Source organism: Oreochromis aureus, linkage group 12 (genome assembly GCF_013358895.1).
Source record: "Oreochromis aureus strain Israel breed Guangdong linkage group 12, ZZ_aureus, whole genome shotgun sequence".
Lineage (NCBI taxonomy): Eukaryota > Metazoa > Chordata > Actinopteri > Cichliformes > Cichlidae > Oreochromis > Oreochromis aureus.
In genome coordinates, this window is record NC_052953.1 from 534,931 (window position 1) to 556,092 (window position 21,162).

The window sequence follows — 21,162 nt, forward strand, 5'->3', positions numbered from 1 at the left end:
CAGGTGTTGGTCCTGGTGGGGGTGGTGCGTGTGTGTGCATGTGTGTTAATGGTTCTGTGTCATTTCAGGGACGCCTTGCTGAAGATGAGGGAGGTTTATGAACGAAGTCCTCAGATGGGCAATGCCAGCAGTTTGGAGCCTCGACTGGATGAAGTGAAGCAGAACCTGCACAGGCTGGAGGAGGAGCTGAGGAGGAACCAGGTCTCTGTAAACACATAGCACATACACACATTATTTTATGACTTAGACTCACCTTAAATTGGATTAGTGGGTGAAGAACCTATTGATAGGAAGCTCACTAAGCCAGAGGAGGATGTGCTAGTTAAAAGGCTCAGTTTTGCCACGACAGCAACAGAAACAGCGATAAGCATTACAAAACCTGAAGCAGAGCAAATCAGAATGCGGGTTTCAGGGGCCTTCTCCAGTGCAAAACACCTCTTTCCAAAATCAGGCTGTGGCGGGCGGCAGCGAGGGAGTTGGACACACCTGAGCAATCAGGCCTCGCCGGCTTAAAGTCTGAACTGGGTCCTGTCGGTCTGTTGTTGTTAGTGTGTGTGACGGGAAAGCTTCAGCTGAAAAAAGATGCTGAAAAGCGTGAAACCGCGGACATTTCACAGTGGTGCTAAAACCTGGGATGGGGGCACGGCAGACCCGGTACCGGGCCAGCCAGGGGAGGTGCTGGCCCAAATGGTGGCTGAAATGGCGGCCACATGGAAGGAGGTGGTGGCAGCGTCTCGTGCCGCATGCAGACGACCGAGAGGCTGGCAGCTCTGTTTGGGTCCTGGCCACCGCCACCGCCACACCCACAACCCGCGACCGCGTGGGAGTGGCTGACATCCAGGCTGCTCCAGCACCCGTGCCAGCCCCCGGGATGAGACCACGCCCCGCCACACAGGCCATCACGTCCGGCAAGGGGAGTCGCACCGGTGATCCAAACTCTCCCGATTATCATACCAACATTACTATAGCTCAGTTACAGCAACACTGATGAAATCTTAAAGGGCAGGGTCCCGATCAGGCCTTTATCCCACCAGGAAGAAGACATTCCTTCAACATTTCAACATTCAACAACCGCAGGAGGGAAAGCAAAGGAACGCAGATTTGTAAAGGAAGCTCTAAAACATTCCAGCTGCGCCTTCATCAAATCAGTGACGATGGGACACTCTTTGGGGATGTTACTGATTTTGGAAAGAGAAGATTGATGGTTTGAAAAATGAATAAAACAGGCCGTCAACAGTGAATCCAGAACATTGTTCCACTTGCTCCAGGCTTAGTCCTGTAGGTTGGTCCTTGTGATGTCAGTGCTTTATTTCACATCCATATGATGATCAATATTTGAAGAAGCAACTCAAAGGGGGATGACCTGGGAGGAAGAAGATGAAGAACCCACCTGGATGATGTTCACAAACTTAAAGAAGTCCAATCACCTTCTTTTTTCAAACCCATGACTGGTTGAGAGCAGTCATTATGTGACCCTGTAAGAGGAGAGGGTCGAGGGGTGTAAGCAGCAGCTGTGGAGTGCTTTTGTTCTGCCTGTATGTAAACCAGGGCTGTGCTGGGATCCTCAGAGAGACTGTCGTCAGCATGAACGCCATGGCGTCTCTCTCCCAACCATGCTCGTGTTTATTAGAAGGTGTTAGCTCATTGTTGTCTGTAGGCTTTCTTAATTACATTTCCATAACAGTTTGCTGGATTCCTCCTTTCTCAAGATGATTTTCCTCCTTCTGAGACTTGGTAGGGTTTCCATCTGCTGCAGAGATTTCCTTTTTCCACACTGACAGTCTCCCAGATAGTGTCGATTACTGTGGACAGGTGAAAACAACCAAAGCTGAACTCTTGAGTATCAAAATATTGCTGTGGCGGAGAGCTTTCATTCATTTGAAATGAAAAAACAAATAAGGAAAGAAAAGCATATCTATTCTGTACTGAACGCACACACTGGGCTGAGTTTGATCAACTTCCTGTCACAGTGTGTGTTGATGTGTCTGTTTGCTCTGTACAGGGAGTGCAGAATTATTAGGCAAATGAGTATTTTGTCCACATCATCCTCTTCATGCATGTTGTCTTACTCCAAGCTGTATAGGCTCGAAAGCCTACTACCAATTAAGCATATTAGGTGATGTGCATCTCTGTAATGAGAAGGGGTGTGGTCTAATGACATCATCACCCTATATCAGGTGTGCATAATTATTAGGCAACTTCCTTTCCTTTGGCAAAATGGGTCAAAAGAAGGACTTGACAGGCTCAGAAAAGTCAAAAATAGTGAGATATCTTGCAGAGGGATGCAGCAGTCTTAAAATTGCAAAGCTTCTGAAGCGTGATCATCGAACAATCAAGCGCTTTCATTCAAAATAGTCAACAGGGTCGCAAGAAGCGTGTGGAAAACCAAGGCGCAAAATAACTGCCCATGAACTGAGAAAAGTCAAGCGTGCAGCTGCCAAGATGCCACTTGCCACCAGTTTGGCCATATTTCAGAGCTGCAACATCACTGAGTGCCCAAAAGCACAAGGTGTGCAATACTCAGAGACACGGCCAAGGTAAGAAAGGCTGAAAGGCGACCACCACTGAACAAGACACACAAGCTGAAACGTCAAGACTGGGCCAAGAAATATCTCAAGACTGATTTTTCTAAGGTTTTATGGACTGATGAAATGAGAGTGAGTCTTGATGGGCCAGATGGATGGGCCCGTGGCTGGATTGGTAAAGGGCAGAGAGCTCCAGTCCCACTCAGACGCCAGCAAGGTGGAGGTGGAGTACTGGTTTGGGCTGGTATCATCAAAGATGAGCTTGTGGGGCCTTTTCGGGTTGAGGATGGAGTCAAGCTCAACTCCCAGTCCTACTGCCAGTTTCTGGAAGACACCTTCTTCAAGCAGTGGTACAGGAAGAAGTCTGCATCCTTCAAGAAAACATGATTTTCATGCAGGACAATGCTCCATCACACGCGTCCAAGTACTCCACAGCGTGGCTGGCAAGAAAGGGTATAAAAGAAGAAAAACTAATGACATGGCCTCCTTGTTCACCTGATCTGAACCCCATTGAGAACCTGTGGTCCATCATCAAATGTGAGATTTACAAGGAGGGAAAACAGTACACCTCTCTGAACAGTGTCTGGGAGGCTGTGGTTGCTGCTGCATGCAATGTTGATGGTGAACAGATCAAAACACTGACAGAATCCATGGATGGCAGGCTTTTGAGCGTCCTTGCAAAGAAAGGTGGCTATATTGGTCGCTGATTTGTTTTTGTTTGGTTTTTGAATGTCAGAAATGTATATTTGTGAATGTGGAGATGTTATATTGGTTTCACTGGTAAAAATAAATAATTGAAATGGGTATATATTTGTTTTTTGTTAAGTTGCCTAATAATTATGCACAGTAATAGTCACCTGCACACACAGATATCCCCCTAAAATAGCTAAAACTAAAATCAAACTAAAAACTACTTCCAAAAACATTCAGCTTTGATGTCTTGATGCATTCTCAATCATCCAGGATTCGAGACTGAAGAAGTCACTTGGATGAGTGACGAAACGTTTCTCCCACAAAACGCTACGTCCAGATGAACAGATTCAACTTTTGGAGATTCAGCTTTGATATTAATGAGTTTTTTGGGTTCATTGAGAACATGGTTGTTGTTCAATAATAAAATTATTCCTCAAAAATACAACTTGCCTAATAATTCTGCACTCCCTGTAGAACAGACCTTTATTGTTCTTGTACATATACAACAAAACTGTGGAAGCACCACCCAATTACTGTGGTGAAAGTAATGAAGCTGTTACAAAGTGGCTTGAGTGCAAAACACCACAATGCAGTTCAGTAATGGCGTGTGGATTTTGTAAATTGTGTTTCTGTGTGTGCGCACAGGTGTGGCTGTCAGAGGCCGACAGCAGGCTGTCCGATCACAGCAGCAGGAGACAGAGCGGAGGCTGTGGGTTAAATTCCCAGGCAACTACGCCAGGCAGCACCAGCCTCAAACAGCTGGACAACCGCAGCCCAGCCAGCAGAGAGAGGTAGTTTCTGACGATGATTGACCATTAATGTCGTCTTTACTGGGATTTCCTTTTTTCATACCTGTCTCTCTCCTCACCTGTCTGTGTCTCCGCCTGACTCTCCTCAGTCCCGATGGCAGTTACACTGAGGATCACAGTGCTGAGCTTCACTTTAAGTCTCGTAGCTCAGAGTTTGATGATGACTTCGACGATGAAGAACCATTGCCGAGTATTGGAACCTGCAAGTCTCTGTACCCATTTCAAGGTACTCTGCAGCATTTAAACATCAGACGTCCCACTTTACAATGACATGTAAAATCTCACAAATGTACAAACTATAAACCCAATCAGTCCTTTGGGATGTTAGAAACCTCTTAGAACAAAGAAAGTTGCAGCTGAAGTAGGCTGAGAGAGAAGCAGCAAACCCCGAGCAGCAGAAACACCTGCAGACAGGTAAATGGGCTGAGGATAAAGCCCGTGCTTCGTCCTCAGCCAGATATACACAAGTTATACATGCAACGCAATTAATACATAGTTAACAACATGCTTTCATATAAATCACTGAAATCCAGCTCAGCTTCGTCAACAGATGAAGCTCCTCAGATAGACTCAGATTTCCACGTTAGAGTCAAAGTGTATTTTGCAGATCTAATTTTCAAGCGATGATCGATTCTGATTGGTTGTGAGGTTGGCGAGTCACTCTGGTGTGGTCCAGGTGAAACACTTCTGTTTCTCTGTGGTCTCAGCATGTTGTTGATCGTCCTCAGGTCAGAATGAGGGCACTCTGTCGATGCTGGAGGGGGAACTACTTTCTGTGGTGGAAGAAGACAAGGGTGATGGCTGGACCAGAGTGCGCAGGAACCTGGAGGAGGAGGGATATGTGCCAACCTCTTACATCAAAGTCTTCCTGGACAGCAGCGCCAAAGGTGCCATGACCTACATATGACCTCTCAATGACCTTTAAATTACCTCACCTGACACCAGGTCGGGTCACATGACCTCAGACCCTCGACTCATGAATGTCACCGTGCTAGATCCTATGGTAACAGCAGCCTGCCTTCCTGTGCTTTGCCTGTCTGTGTGCCAAACGTGAGCTGCCGCTGTTTCAAACGTTGCACCTGTGTGACACACCTGTACAACTCCAGGGCAGGTGTGTCTCTCAGGCTCACATCAGACACCAATGATGATCAGTTTTCTTTGTGTAATGCTAATTTAATGCTAACTTGGGAAAGATATTTAGTCTGAACAGTAAACTCTGAAACTGAGAAAAACAAAAGGATCAGTAATCTGGATTATTTTCATTTGTAGATTTCAGTTTTTACGTTGACTTTTTCAAATGTTTGGTTACTTTGATTTTAATATTCTGGATGATGACATGTTTAAGGATTAAAGTCTGCAGCTGTCTGCTAAGTTAGCTGCTAGCATACCATAATCTCAGGCCTTAGCTTAGCATAGCCTTGGCAGCAATAGTTGATTTCCTGAGGATGCTCAGGAATGCATGTCAGTGAGAATGAATTATTAAAGTTTGTCTATATTACGTTATTACTGCCGTGACAAATAATCTGAAAGCGGATCTCTTAAGGACACCTTTAGCTTAGACTACGTCCACACTAGAAGCGATCGCAGTGGCGTGACAAACAGAGGCTGCAGAAAGCAAATGACGTTCCATGACTACAAGCGACTACAGGCAAAATAAGCGACTGGAATCTTGAGTTAAACCCGAGATAAACTTTTCCCACCTCCCAGTGAGGAAATAAAGTGACTACCATTGTGAGTGAAGAATACTGCTGATTGATACTAAGTCCTTTCGGGAGTCACCCGGGGCCCCGAAGTGTCTGTAATTCACAACGAGCGAATTGCGTCGAGTGTGGACGCAGCTGGAGTCCGAACTTTCGCTTTTATCATTCAGCCAGATTGAAAGCGATCATCAGACTGCAGCTTTTCCAGAGAGGACTGTGGGGTTGTTGTGGCTTTGAGAAGACTGTGCTCAAACGGCGGCACAGTTGTCATAGTTACCTCATGTAAAAGGGGACGAGATGTTTTGCCTTTTTCTGTTCGAATCCAGCAGCTTTTCTGTTAACGAGTAAACGGATCTTTGTGATACGAGAAACGGTGGTTTCTCCGTCCAATCAGAGAGGACTGTTAGCCAGTTAGCGCTGGCTGGGATGTTATCGTGCTATACATCTACGATATTGATATCCAGGGTTGGACTGAAACCGTAATTAATGAATTGAGATGATGCCTTAAATCAGCTGAAGTTTACATAATTCATTCAGTGCGTTCTGTTTGTTGTTTTTTATGTTTCGCATTTTATTTTCATGTTATCGTTGATAAACCTGCCAGAGTTCACCTTTATTGGTTCATGTGCTGATTATTTTCTCACTTGATCAATGATCTGAAAAATAAAAGCTTAGTTCAAACTGTAATCTGTTTTTCAAATCAACATGATTATTTTCAGACGAATAAAAACAGCAGAGGAGCTTCAGTTCACCTCCTGTCAGGGCCCGAGTGTCTGCTCCCTTTATTATTATTTCACGTCTTTGCTCAGGAACGAATGAAATTCAGCACGTTCGTCAGGTCTGGCAAAAATGTTCATGTTTCATTGGTTTCACATACAGAGAGTAGGGAATGGCTCACCTGTGATAGTACTACCAGCACATGGTTTGAGCTGCATGAATGAAATTTGGTACACACGTGTAACATGTTGAGATGATCGAAGAAGTCTGTGGGCCCATTAAACCCAAAGCCAACAGGAACTTTGAACTAAAGATTTCCTGGCACTTTTGCCAACTCCTCCTGGGGGGTTTATCGGTTTACCTTCATATTTGGTCAGTCTAAACTACAGACCTGGGCCTATTTCATTTGTTGAAATGAACACATTTCAGCTGCTGTATTTGAAACTGGTCACAGTGCCATCTACAGGGAACAGGAAGCTGCATGTTCTGCACTTTGGGTTAAGAAGTTGATCTTGGGATACATTGAAAACTGAGCTTTCATCAGTGGGCATGACCCTGGCGGCATGGTGAATTTCTGTGTTTCGCCATGAAGCACAGACTTGCTATCACTTACAGACATCATTCACAGGCATGCTAAGAGTTCTGCCCTGAGCTGATGTACATTCCCACTGTGGATATTAGTTAGAGCCCAATGTTGTGTTTTATACTTTGACACACTGCTTGTCCCAGGTTGAGCCCATCTGCCTCAAAAGCGGTGAGAATAAACATCAGACCCCAAAGATGTTTCACTGTGAAAATTGTGAGTTTACATTGAGCCGAGCGACCTGGTGCCATCGCGATTCACTATGAAACAGGAAGCACCTTTTGAGGGCCTTGGAAAGCTCGAACACTCATGATATTTGGCACACACATCCGTGTGAGTCCACATTCCAGGTCTGTAGCTCTAAACACTTGTTGGAAAACGGCTCTACAGTGCCCCCTGCAAAGTTCCAAACACGCAGTCTCTGCACTATGTTTAATGTATGAGTCTGAAATTTGACAGCCTCATGTGCAACATCAATATATACAACTCTAAATCCAACAGGAAGTCTGCCATTTTCAGGCCTCGTACTTTAACAAACTCCTTCTAGGGACCTGATCAGATCAACAGGATCTTTGGTGAATGGAATCAAAAGATCTGGTGACGTTAAACTGTGAAGCTTTTTAGTTGTTGTGAAATGCTGCAGTCATGGCAGCACACCGGGTTTTTATCATTCACCACAAAGCACAACGCTGCTGTAACTCCAGGATACATTTTTCAGTCTCCCCCAAACTTCACAGGCATGATGATAGTCCAGGCTTGAACACGGTGATATGCTATTTGTCAGCTATATTTAGAGTGCCGCCTACTGGGAACAGGAAATACGCAGTAGGATAGAACCATCATCCAATCTGGGTGAAATTTTAGTCTGTGTTTCCCACGCATGCTATACACAGTGTGACATATGGTTATGTCGGATTCTCTGTTTTCACCTGGTGGATATAGAAGGTGTTCAGCATGGCTCAGTGGGGCGGGGTGTGAGGGCCCTCTCATTGCTGCTTGCAGCTTTAATTACTATTGCTATAAAATGGTGGTGTTAGGGTTAGCTGACATTCTCAGCAGCAATCTGTCTCACTCCGTCTGTTCTAACGTATCTACCTGCCTGTCCACCTGTGTCTCTCTCTCTCTCTCTCCACTCTCCCTCTCTGTCTGTCTTATAGGCTTTGTGCAGAATAGTCGGCTAGTCTAGCAAGTTGCTCGGCCATTGAAGACGTCTCTCCACAGGAAGTGATGTAAGAGCTCAGAGGAGGTCTGGTAACAATTTCATTGAACAGTGTTGTTTTTCAGGATCTCAACCAACCAGTCAGCTGGAAGACTGCTTTCTTCTTCTTCTTTTTTTTTGAGAGACAAAAACCTCAGAACCTAATCAAAGATCCATGAGAAACCAATCAGAGATCAATGGGAAATCCGATCACAGATCCATGAGTAGCCAGTCAGATCCAAAACCATTTGGAGAGCCAATGCAACCCAGTCAGATCAATTAGAAACCATCTGAGATCCATGTGAAACCAGTCAAATCAATGAAAACCCAGTCAGAGACCAATTAGAACCCAATCACAAACAAATTGAAGATCAAGGAGAAACCAATCAGTTAAGAAATCAGAGGAGATGATTGTAGTCAGAAATGATTCACCACTCCAAACATTTCTGATCTATAACTGAACGCTGACTTGTGTTTGTGGAAAAGATGAAGATGTATTTCTGATATTTGAACTTTGTTCTTCAGACTCTTCATGTGAAGACTTTATTGATCAGCTGAATGATCGACTATGTTGTGGTCACCACGGTTATTGTGAAATTACCTTGGGCGTGGTCTCTAAAGTGACATTTAAACAGACAAGTCGACTGCATGTAAATACAAATTGTAGCTGCAGGAGTAGCCCTGCCCCCTATCGCCCTGCTAATATTAGCCCCACCCCAGACAGTAACAACCCCGCCCCTCCTATTAGCCCGCCCATTGATGATGATGATGTTATTGACTGTGTAAAATGTGAACCTTTTTTTTTATTTTATAGTGAAATACTGATCAGTTATTTATTGTTTTAGTTTTTCTTTTTTTATTGAGACGCGAGTCTGCTGATCATGCTCTTTTCAATTTCCCGTATGTTAAACTTTCAAAATAAAGTACACTCAGAATCAGTGTGCCACTTGTCTTCATTCAGACGCTCACACTTGTCAACTTCTGAGGTGTGTGACCTCTGACCCCTGTAAACTCTGTCCTGGACACTGAGACTCTACTGGAAATTTTTTTGCATCAGACAGAAGAGGAAAAAGCTCAAGTCTGCAGTATGCTCAGTCGTAAGTCACAGGAACACCCAATACATCGAAACAGGAAAAAGAATTACATCTAATGACATCAGCAGGTACTTTATCAGCTGATTAATAGCACTTCTTCCTCTGGAGATGGAACCTGTCGATGTTCCTCAGGTAAAGACGCATACTTCAGATTTTCTATAGAAGATTCCTTAAAGCCAAATACAAAGTGCAGGAGGAGATTATAATCCAATGTTTCCTTCAGGAAATATAAAAGGACAGTAATTATGTGCGAGTGTAATCAGGGAAAGACCTGACGTTAAACAGGAGACCGTGACCTAACAAAGTAAAACAGTGACTAGTGTGGAAGTTTGGAGAAACTGTGGTGGGATTGCTGCTGTCAGGACCTTCAGAGAACCAGACAGGAGCGCCGGAATTTTCAGCCTAAATCATCGAGACTGTAATGATCTACTTTGGACTGTAACTTATGTGAAAACATGTTGTCTTTGCAATACTGCATGTCCATGCTTTAAAATATAGACAGTCAGCGGAAAAAGTTAAATGTATGCTGTTCCATTTCAGGCAGAGCCTTCCCATTCAAATCCACTAACGAGACGGATCAGTTGCTAAGGAATCATCTCTTAACCTGTTGAGCACCAAAGGGTTTTTTGAGCTTCCTGCTCAAAAATGACTTGCCCAAAACGGATGGAGTATTTCTCTGCAATTACAAACTCTGTATGAATAATACTGGTTTCAAAATAAAGCTAAAACTTGAGATTTCAGCATGCTTTGATTCACATTTGATTCCAGAAAACCAGTAATCAATATATGAACATCACCTGTAGAAAAAGATTTTGAAGTGAAACTGAAAATTTACAGCACTTTTAACGAATACATAGCTGAAATTTCTCAGGTGTTGAACAGCAGAAATCATTTAACTTCATCTACACACCTAAAAATGCCTGTTCTTTGAATATTCCTTTATTACCTGCACACTCACATCCAATGGGCCCATTTTGCCTGGCGTTATGGTCAGTTTCGATGGCTCTGGTCCTTCTAATAGTTTGAGCCAACAGAATCATCGTAACATCACTGTGTTCATGTCAGTTCCACCAATCAGAAGCTGCAAGTCGAAAAATACAGTGGCTTGTAAAAGTATTCGGCCCCCTTGAACTTTTCCACATTTTGTCACATTACAGCCACAAACATGAATCAACGTTATTGGAATTCCAGGTGAAAGACCAATACAAAGTGGTGTACAAGAGAATCGAGAATCTGTGGCAAGATCTGAAAACTGCTGTTCACAAACGCTGTCCATCTAATCTGACTGAGCTGGAGCTGTTTTGCAAAGAAGAATGGGCAAGAATTTCAGTCTGTAGATGTGCAAAGCTGGTAGAGACATACCCTAAAAGACTGGCAGCTGTAATTGCAGCAAAAGGTGGTTCTACAAAGTATTGACTCAGGGGGCTGAATAATTACGCACACCCCACTTTGCAGTTATTTATTTGTAAAAAATGTTTGGAATCATGTATGATTTTCGTTCCACTTCTCACGTGTACACCACTTTGTATTGGTCTTTCACCTGGAATTCCAATAACATTGATTCATGTTTGTGGCTGTAATGTGACAAAATGTGGGAAAGTTCAAGGGGGCTGAATACCTTTGCAAGCCACTGTACATGTGACCCTAAATTTACAATACGTGCTGTAATCCAGGCACGTGCTTTCTAACCAGGTATAGTTTGGTTACATGAAGTCGAGGGAGTTTGTGGCTCCGCTGTTTGTATCTAGCGAAATTATGTAACTGCTCTGCTCTAATTGTGTTGTTTTCGTTGTGTTTGGTGGTTGTACAAATGGTTTACATGATCTTTTAGGTGAGATTCCAAGGTTTCCGTGGATACCACACATATTTGCATAAAATATTTGCATAAAAGACATCATAACAAACTGCAGTTCACCCCCTTTGCCCTGGTACCGGGTGCGCTGGGGCTCAAGCAGCATTTAAACATACCATAATAAGGCCAATCTGTGTAACAAGGCTACTATAGTTAACTAAGACCAGAAAGTCCGAGTCCTGTCAGCAGGGATTCAGGATTCGGGGTCATCATGTGGGTCACGTAGCCTTCGAATAGTTCCCACAAGGATTTAGCGGGCAGCTGGAATGTGTGCTGGTAACATACTGACTTGCTTTCCATCTTCTTACCTTTTAAAAAGTACTTCTGAACTGCTGCGAGGCTCCACTAATCCACCATTGCTGTAAAAAATAAATAGAAAAAAAAATGCTCCATGGGAGTGAACTGAGTCCTTAATTCAACACCTCTGACCAAAACTAGATTTTAGTTAATTTAATTAAAATAAAAAAGTGAAAAAAATGAAAACTAATTTTTTAATGAACTTGTACAACCAACTACAATAAAATAAAAACTGTATGATGAGACTTTTATGGACCTGGTTATTGAAGATTTCAAAAAGTTCTGTTTATATTGTAATATCTGTACTGATTTTCTTAAATCATGCCTTTGACATTTGCTATAAATATAATAATATTGAAAAAAAGAGATTAAAGTAACACTGTAATGAAGAAAAATCAACAGAACATTGAGAAAACAATATAAAGTAAAGAGAAATTGACAAATCCACTTTGGAAACTGAAAAAATTGTATATATATAAAATAAACACTAATAAGAAAATAGAAAACTATAATAACTCTGCCGTATCCCAAAAAGTTGATTCTGCTCATCTGGACGTTTTCGGTGGGAGAAACGTTTCATCATCATCAGGTGACTTCTTCAGTCTCATCTGACTGCAGGTTTCAACCTTATAAACAGGACTTTGCAAAGTCCAAAGTCCTGTTTATCTCCCACTGAAAATGTCTGGATGAACAAAATTATTTTACTTACCTGGATGATTGAGCATGCATCAAGACAAACTGACAAAACTTTGCTACTCAAAATGGTTTATAAAGTCAAAACTATAAATCAAATTCACCCACTTCAAAGTCTGCAAACGTCCCAGGAAGTTGCTCTGCAGATGTTTGTGTTGCCAGTCTTAGAAATGTGGTCAGGGCAGCAATACAGGGCAGCAAAGCTTTCCTTCATAGGTCCTTGATGAAAATACAGTGGGACTCAGTCACTTATTTGTTAGCTGTGAGAACAACCTTTGAATTGAATTTTCCTACAATTTGGTGTTAAACTGTTGCTGTGACTGAAGCTTCTGGGCTCACCGAGAGGCTGAAGAGAATTTTCATAGATGGATTTCTGCCAGTTATAGCCACTCCGCCCCAGCTTTGAACGTTCCCAGATTCTTGATTAATCTGAACCTGATCAAACTAAGCTCGCATTTGAGGTGCGTTAGGGTCTGAAGTGAGTTTCTACACAGTACAAATGTTTTTGGAAACATTTTGTAGTTTTTTTGCGTTGCAAAGCAAACAGGTGAAAACACACAGAGATATGAGGGAGGCTAGCACAGCCGAGTGAAAACCCCGAGACAGACATCTGCGTGCACCAACCAAGATCAAAGAGAAACAGAAGACCCCCACTTTAACCCACAAATACAACAGAAACAGCCTTACAGCACCCATAACACAAATGAGCGCAATGGTGGGAGGAGCCACAGACAGCTGTTTGTCACCGCACTCTGTAACCTGGAGCATGTGCAGGGAAGAATATTGTAACGTTCTCAAGAACCAGACGGTTCTTGAGAACGTTGATCTCAGTTTGGCCGTTTATTCCGCAACACAGGCAAACGGGCTGTTAACTCAGGGGAGAGTGCCCTCGTATAACACCTCACTTCAGCCCCGTACAGTCACACAACAACGAAGACCCCCCTTTTTCCTGCAGCACAACCAAACATGTATCTTAAAGAAATAACAACAGCGTGCAGAGATAACCAACCTGTCACTGTAAAATAACATTTAACCATCGTTACACTGCCCCCCCCCCCCCCCAGCAATAAGTTCCTCGTCCCCGAGGGAACAACACAGTCTCTGAGGCGGGGGGGGGGTAGTCTACGTTCTCTCCTTGACCTCCTGAGCCCCTGGGAGGTACATGGAGCTTTGGGGCTTTGAGGTGAAGAACCCGAGGGAGGGGAACGCAGCTCCGGCCGGGGGTCCCTCTGTGCAGGGTCACGGGGGCTCTGTACACGTCCCTCAGGGAAGGAGGGGAGGGACTGTCCTTTATAGGGGGCCATCCGGTCTCTGTGCAGCGCCACTTTCCTCCCTCTAGGAGGCAACTGCACCCTGTAAACAACTTCCCCCACTCGCTCCAGGATGCTGCAGGGCCCCACCCAGCTGCTATCCAGTTTAGGGCACCATCCTTTCTTTCTCTTTGGACTGTAGACCCACACCAGCTCCCCAGCATGGAAGTGCCTCCCCTTTGTGGTGATGTCATAATTCCTCTTTTGGCGCAGGCCTGCCTTCGCCAGCTGCTCCCGGGCGTAGGAATGTGCAGAATCCAGCCGGTCCTGCAGCTTCCTTGCGTAGTCCCGGCCTGGTGGCGCCTCTAGCGTGTCCGGGGACTTCCCAAAAGCCAACTCGGCAGGAGTTCTCAGCTCTCTCCCTAACATGAGCAGGGCAGGCGTACATTGGGTGGAGTCCTGCACTGCCGACCTGTAGGGCATGAGGATAAGGGGAAGATGGTAGTCCCAGTTCTGCTGGTGTTCTGAGGTAAGGATGGCTAGCTGCTGGGCCAGCGTCCTGTTAAACCTTTCCACCAGTCCATCGCTTTGGGGGTGAAGTGGGGTGGTGTGGGTCTTCTTAATCCCAAGGCGTTCGCATATGGCAGCAAATACCTTGGACTCAAAGTTACGCCCCTGGTCACTGTGGAGGGTCTCTGATGTTCCAAAGCGGCTGAACATCCCCTCCACTAATACATCAGCGACAGTCTCAGCCTCCTGATCTGGGATGGCATATGCTTCCGGCCACTTGGTAAAATAGTCCATGGCCACAAGGACATAGCGGTTTCCTCTGTCTGTACGAGGAAATGGGCCCATGACGTCCACAGGTACTCGCTCCATTGGAGCTCCTGCTGGTTGCTGCTGAAGCTGAGCCCGGGACTGGTGCTGTGGCCCTTTGTGCGAGGAACATGCATCACAGCTGCGGCAAAAGTCTTCCACATCCCTCCGCTGCTGACCCCAGTAGTAGCCCTGGCAGAGGCGGCGGAGGGTCTTGGAGACCCCAAAGTGGCCGGAGCCAGTGCTCCCATGGCAGGCTTCCAGCACAGCTGACCTCAGCAACCTTGGGACCACAACCTGCCACCTCTCCTCCCCTGTGGCAGGATCCTTCCAGGCACGCTCCAACACCCCCTCCTTCAGCCTGAGAGCTGTAAACTTGGCCCACAGCCCCCTGGTACAGATGGAAAACCCAGTGACCCAGTCCCAAAGGGGTCGCTCCTCCCTCTCCAGTCACTGCAGGACTGGCAGCAGGTCAGTGTCTTGTTCCTGCCGTGCCCTCCACTCCGCTGCATCCACCACCAGAAGAGCCCTGCAGGCGAGCTGTGTTGCTCCGTCCATTGTTGTGAGTTCCTGCTCTGTCTCCTCTCGCTTCTCACAGTAACGGCAGCCAGCTGCAGCACATGGGCGGCGAGAGAGGGCGTCTGCATTAGAATGGTGCGTCCCTGCTCTGTGCTCCACAGTGAAACTGAAGGCTTGGAGCTCCTCCAGCCAGCGAGCCACCTGTCCCTCTGGCTCCCTGAGAGACATCAGCCACTGGAGGGCAGCATGATCAGTTCTGACAACGAATGTTGTGCCACACAGGTAGTACTTGGTATCTTACCCCTGCCACCATGGCCAGCAGCTCTCATCGTGTGACACAGTAGCGCTGCTCACTCCTGTTCAGGACCTGGCTGAAGTACGCCACCACCTTCTCACCGTCCGGCCCAACCTGCGACAACACAGCTCCCAGCCCCACATTACTTGTGTCAGTGTCTAGGACAAAAGGCAGGGTGGGGTCGGGGGGGCGAGGATTGGAGACTCTGTCAGCGATCTGCGGAGGGTGTTGAATGCCTGCTGACAGTCCTGGGTCCAGATGAAGTCACGGTCCTTCTGCAGCAGGCGGAAGAGTGGTGCAGCTATAGAGGAAAAGCCCTTCACAAACCTCCTGTAATAAGACGCCAGTCCTAGGAAGCTTTTGAGCTGTTTCTGGTCCGCTGGTGTGGGCCACTCAGTAATGGTGTGAATTTTTTCCTCCAAAGTGCTGATGCCCTCTTGACCCAGCTTGTGGCCCAGAAACTCCACCTCCCTCCTCATGAAGTGGCACTTGTCGGGGTGCAGTTTCAGGCCTGCAGCCGCCACCCTCCCCAACACTTGTCTCAGGGCATCCAGGGCAGCATCAAAGGAGCTCCCGTGTACTAGAAGGTCATCCAGGTAGACCAGACACCATTGCCGTGGGACACCAGCCAGCACACTGTCCATCAGCCTCTCGAAGGTAGCAGGAGCGTTGCAAAGACCAAAGCTCAGGACTTTGAACTGCCATAGTCCCCTGTTGGTGCAGAAGGCTGTCTTCGGTCTGGACTCAGGGGACAGTGGCACCTGCCAGTAGCCACTCCGCAGGTCCAGGGTGGAGAACCAGGAGGATCTGGCTACTAAATCGAGAGACTCATCAATCCTGGGAAGGCGGTAAGAGTCCTTTTTTGTCACTTTGTTGAGTGGTCCGTAGTCCACGCAGAAACGCATCCTTGGGCTGTTTTTCTTAGGCACCATCACCACAGTGGAGGCCCACGGGCTATCAGATGGCTCTATGATGCCCGCCTTCATCATTTCACACAACTCTCTGTCAGCAGCCTCCTGATGGGCCAGGGGCAGGCGGCGGGGGCGCACTTTAATAGGCTGGTCTCAATGACGTGCTCTACCAAGTGTGTCAAGCCAACATCACTTTCTTTCAGGGCAAAAATGTCTCTAAACTCTTTTAGTACCCGCCATAGACTCTCTTGCTGCTGTTGGGTCAGCCCCTCACAGTTCTTTGACCAGATGCTCCTCACTGCTGAGAGCCTCTCCTCCTCCCCCGCTTGCTGTTCTGCTGGCGGGTATGCGGGGGTCTCCGAGTTGGAGGTGGACGCTGTGGCAGATGCTGGGCAGACCGGGGGAGGAATAAGCTGCACCTTCTTCCCATCAGGGAGTATGAGGAAGCCTTTGCCCAAGTCCAGTACACCACCAATGGCTGGCAAAAAATCCAGCCCAAGGATGCAGGCGTCCTGCACGTCAGCCACCCAGGCAGCATAAGGCACACCGAGGTCCCCCACCTTAAACTGGAACACTCCCCTCCCTCTAATTGGGGCCAGGTCACCGGTCAGTCTTAAGTCGCACATTAGTTGGTTGCAGAGCAGCTCCGGTTGGGACGACATCGGGTCGGACCAGCGTTGCATTGGACCCTGTGTCCAGAAGGGCCGTACAGGACACCCCCACAATCATCACTGGAACATGGCAAAAGTCGCAACCTGGGTCCAGCCCACAGCGATGACCGCACCGGGTGGAAATGGCGGTGGTGTGGGGATGTCGTTCTCCCTGGCCCATGTACTCCCACCTACACGGGCCCGTGGGTGTTTCCCTGAACCGCTGCAAGCTTGGGGCACTGTCTGATGAGGTGTCCGACTTGTCCACATCCCCAGCAGCTCTGTGGTCGGCGGCGTGGGCCACCCTGAGGGGAAGGCGACTGCAGAGCAGCCGTCTGAACCAAACTGCACAGGCCTGCTGGCATCTCCATCTGCTCCACAGGTGCTGACATAGCCCTCACCACATGTGTGTCATCAGTGCCCCCAGAGGATGGATCCTGCAAGCATCTCCCTCTCCAACGCTAGCTCCAGGGCTACACTGAGTGTGGCCGGTCGAGCAAGCTGAGTTTGCATACGGAGCTCTTTAGGGCTCAGGGCCTGCAGGAACTGGTCCCGAGCTAACTCCGCCTGCACTGATGGTGGCATGCTGTCATACACCCTCCGGCAAAGACACTCGACTTCATGGGCCAAAATGCGAAGGGCCTCTCCTGGCAATCTGCGTCTGTTGTGGAACTCCGACCTCAGCAGCACCGGCTGGTTATACTGCCCGAAACGTCTCTGAAGTGCCCCAACCAGAGCATTATAATCTCCCCTTTGCTCCTCGGTCAGCAGCAGCAGGCATGCAGCTGCATCCTCACACAGGCACAAAGCCAATTGGAGAGCTTTATGTTCCTCAGACCAGCCAGCTGCAACAGCTAACAGGTCAAACTGTGCAATAAACACTTCCCATGGCGTCTTGCCGTTGAACTTAGGAGTTTTTATGTTCGCCGCAGCTTGCTGGGCGCTGCCATGTTTGTTTACATCATGTGACGGCGCGCCAAGCGAGGTCAACTCCCTCCCACCGGAATCGCGGCTACGGTGCGAAAAGTTCCCGAGCCTAGCCAAACCTGGAGAAAATCCAGCCTCAGCAGACAGCAGCAGCGCCATTTCCCTCAATCTATGGGCAGGCGAGCGCGGACGAACCTCCCTCTCCTCCCTCTCCTCCGTCTCCTTCTTAATCTTGTCCGGCAACATCCTCGGGTCTCGTGACGGTCAGCGTTGCCAGCAACAGGGTGTCGGGCGTTTTAGGTGTTCTTTCTCCACTTCTGACACCAGTGTAACGTTCTCAAGAACCAAACGTTTTGATCTCAGTTTGTCCGTTTATTCCATAACACAGGCAAACGGGCTGTTAACTCAGGGGAGAGTGCCCTCGTATAACACCTCACTTCAGCCCCGTACAGTCACACAACAACGAAGACCCCCCTCCCCTTCCTGCACACATTAACTCCCTTTTTCCTGCAGCACAACCAAACATGTATTTTAAAGAAATAACAACAGCGTGCAGAGATAACCAGTGTTGGGTACGTTACTTTAAATTAGTAACTTAGTTACATTACTAGTTACTTAAAAGTAATTCAGTTACTTCAAGTTACTCGTTACTCGTTACTTTCAGAGTAACTAGTTACTAGGGAAAGTAACTTTGGTTTTACTCAGAATTCTCTTGTTACTGTGTTGCTTCCGTAACTGGATACCCAGCCAGACTGCCAGTCTTCTAGCTTGCTTACTTGCCACAAGTGCACTGTGCCACCGACCAATAGAAAGGAAAAAATAATGTGCACATTTCCACGAGAGAAATCCCACGCCTGGACCGTTGTTGACCGCCCCATGATTCTAGCCTGCTTTTTACATCCAACACAAAAACTGCAGTCGTGGTGCTTTTGATTGTACTCAGAACTCGGAAATTCTGCCTTCTGAATAGGAAGATGTAGGTAACACCAGACTGCAGATGAGTTGCATACAGGGCTGGACTGGGACAAAAAATCGTCCCGGGCATTTTGACTAGAGACCAGCCCGCCATTATAGGGAAAATCATAAAGCCTTTGAATGAAAATAAACACTGTTGTGACAGTGATGTACACTGTTCTGATGGTATATATGTATCAATCTATCAATTGTTTGTTGTAAGATTCAGATAATTATTTATTAAAAGCGAGACATTTTAAATGAGAATAAGAAAGAAAAGTATATCTTTGTGCCCCCCTTTCCCTGTTAATGCCCTACATGGACCCCTGGCAACACTTTGCTAGACCCGCCCCTGCACAGTTACCAGCTGTCAGCTACTTAGAAAAGGATCCTGGTGTTATTTGTCTCTCAGAAACAGTTCATAACTTCCCTTCAACTCATTCATGTCACCTAAAAGATAAACCTGTTTCTCCATCACCTGTTCAGCTCTGATGATTCAGTAAGGACATCTCCTGGTTTCATCTTCATGTTTCCCTCTCACCAGATATCCAAACCGATATCATGACCAGCAGCTTTACAGCTGTGGCTCCAGCAAACATCAGCTGATACTAGAAATTAATATTAAATAAATTCTAACAACAGCTGATCAAGCTTAAACGTGCTGCTGTTGTTTAGCGCGACATCCGCTGGTTTCCTCTTTCTGGCGCAAAGTGGGCGATAAATAAGAGAGAAAAGCCGATCAGCTGATCATTGATCAGTTTCATGATTGAAGTAGAAACAGGAGAGAGAGGGGGAGAGAATCAGAGGAGAAGAGGCAGCTGTGCAGTTAAGACACAGAATAACTCCAGCTTTGTGTCTTTTTCATTGTAGCTGAATTACGGGACAAACTGTGTTCCTTTTCACCTCAATTTGAAACGCGTAATATTTTCTCTGAATACGAGACGATTCTGTTTTTTACAGGACGGTTGGCAACTCTAATAATTAACCTTATGAATAAAATAAAGTTCAACATCAGTAACATAGCACCCACACAGCTGTATAGAAACTCCGTGATGCTAGCTAGCACGCAGTACGAAAAAGTCAGCATAACGAAAATAAACTCCACCTAAACTTGGTTTATATCTGACTCAGATAGACTGCAGGTCATAACTTCTTACCTGAAGTTCAGTTCACCTGAAGCTCGGACCGGCGGCCGCTTCGGGTCTCTCCTCTTGCCTCCCTTTTCCTTCATCCACCTGCTGGCCTCCACCACTTGCTAATGTTACTGAATCTGTGGAAGCTCCGCGATATCCACCACACGAAGTAACGAATAACGAGCCTATCTAAATCCCAGTAACGAGTAACGCGTTCCTGGTTTTGGCATAATAACTAGTTACCGTGCTCGTTACCACAGTAATAACGTAGTTACTGTAACGCGTTACTTAATAACGCGTTAGTCCCAACACTGGAGATAACCAACCTGTCACTGTAAAATAACATTTAACCATCGTTACAATATAATACTTTCACGATTAGGCTTCAAACTTTCCTTTTTGCTAAAGCATATAGTTAGGGCTGGACCAGGTGACCCTGAATCCTCCCTTAGTTATGCTGCAATAGACGTAGGCTGCCGGGGATTCCCATGATGCATTGAGTTTTTCCTTTCCAGTCACCTTTCTCACTCACTATGTGTTAATAGACCTCTCTGCATCGAATCATATCTGTTATTAATCTCTGTCTCTCTTCCACAGCATGTCTTTATCCTGTCTTCCTTCTCTCATCCCAACCAATCACAGCAGATGGCCCCGCCCCTCCCTGAGCCTGGTTCTGCCGGAGGTTTCTTCCTGTTAAAAGGGAGTTTTTCCTTCCCACTGTCGCAAGTGCTTGCTCATAGGGGGTCATATGATTGTTGGGTTTTTCTCTGTATCTACTGTACAATATAAAGCTGTCAGGGCTCTGTGTGCGGGCAGGCGGAGAGGAGGATCCAAGCGCGGGACTCGAACACAGAATTGTAGCTCAAAAACCTCAGCTTTATTTGCTGGCAGAAAACAAACATAAACTGAGCAATGGCAATGAACACAAAAATACTGAACACGAAAACACACAGGCACAATCTGAAGGTACGACGCGACACTGAGCAAGGGCAAACACAGGGCTAATATACACAGGGAAGTAATCAGGGAATGGACAACAGGAGGGAGACAGCTGGGAGAGATCAGGGCTAACGAGACGGGGGGAACCAAGCTGCACACACTAACATAAGACAAAGACTTTCACAATAAAACAGGAAACATGAATTACTAAACAAGAATGCAGACTCGACACTGAGAGACAGAAAACACATGGAACTCAAACAATACATGAGACCACAATTCCTGAAACATGGATAAACAGAAACATGAAACTCTAATAATAAACATCATCATAATCATCATCACAACAAGAGAACAAGAAAACAATCCCAGATGCAAAATTAAACCAAAGCATAATAAACTCAAAATACTGGGTCCAACTTGAGGCAACTTTTGTTGTGATTTGGCGCTATATAAATAAAATTGAATTGAATTGAATTGAATTGAATATGTTTAAAGTTTAACCTCGGCAAACATGCAACATATTTATTTCACACTGATTCTAGACAGGAAGTCTTGAGAATTCAGATTAAACCTCTCTCTTCAAAATAAATGTCTGCATTCAGTC

At 46.2% G+C, this 21,162-nt stretch overlaps 1 protein-coding gene across 1 annotated transcript in view; it reads left to right on the forward strand.

The window, feature by feature from the left end:
• fnbp1a (formin binding protein 1a) overlaps positions 1-9,153 on the forward strand; it is a 76,964-nt gene extending 67,811 nt beyond the window's left edge. The window contains exons 14-18 of the mRNA XM_039620265.1: positions 69-201; positions 3,864-4,009; positions 4,117-4,253; positions 4,756-4,914; positions 8,185-9,153. Of these exons, the coding sequence (XP_039476199.1) occupies positions 69-201; positions 3,864-4,009; positions 4,117-4,253; positions 4,756-4,914; positions 8,185-8,213 (604 nt within the window). The 3' untranslated portion in view covers positions 8,214-9,153. The remainder of the gene's footprint in view (positions 1-68; positions 202-3,863; positions 4,010-4,116; positions 4,254-4,755; positions 4,915-8,184) is intronic.
• Positions 9,154-21,162: the final 12,009 nt, after the last annotated feature.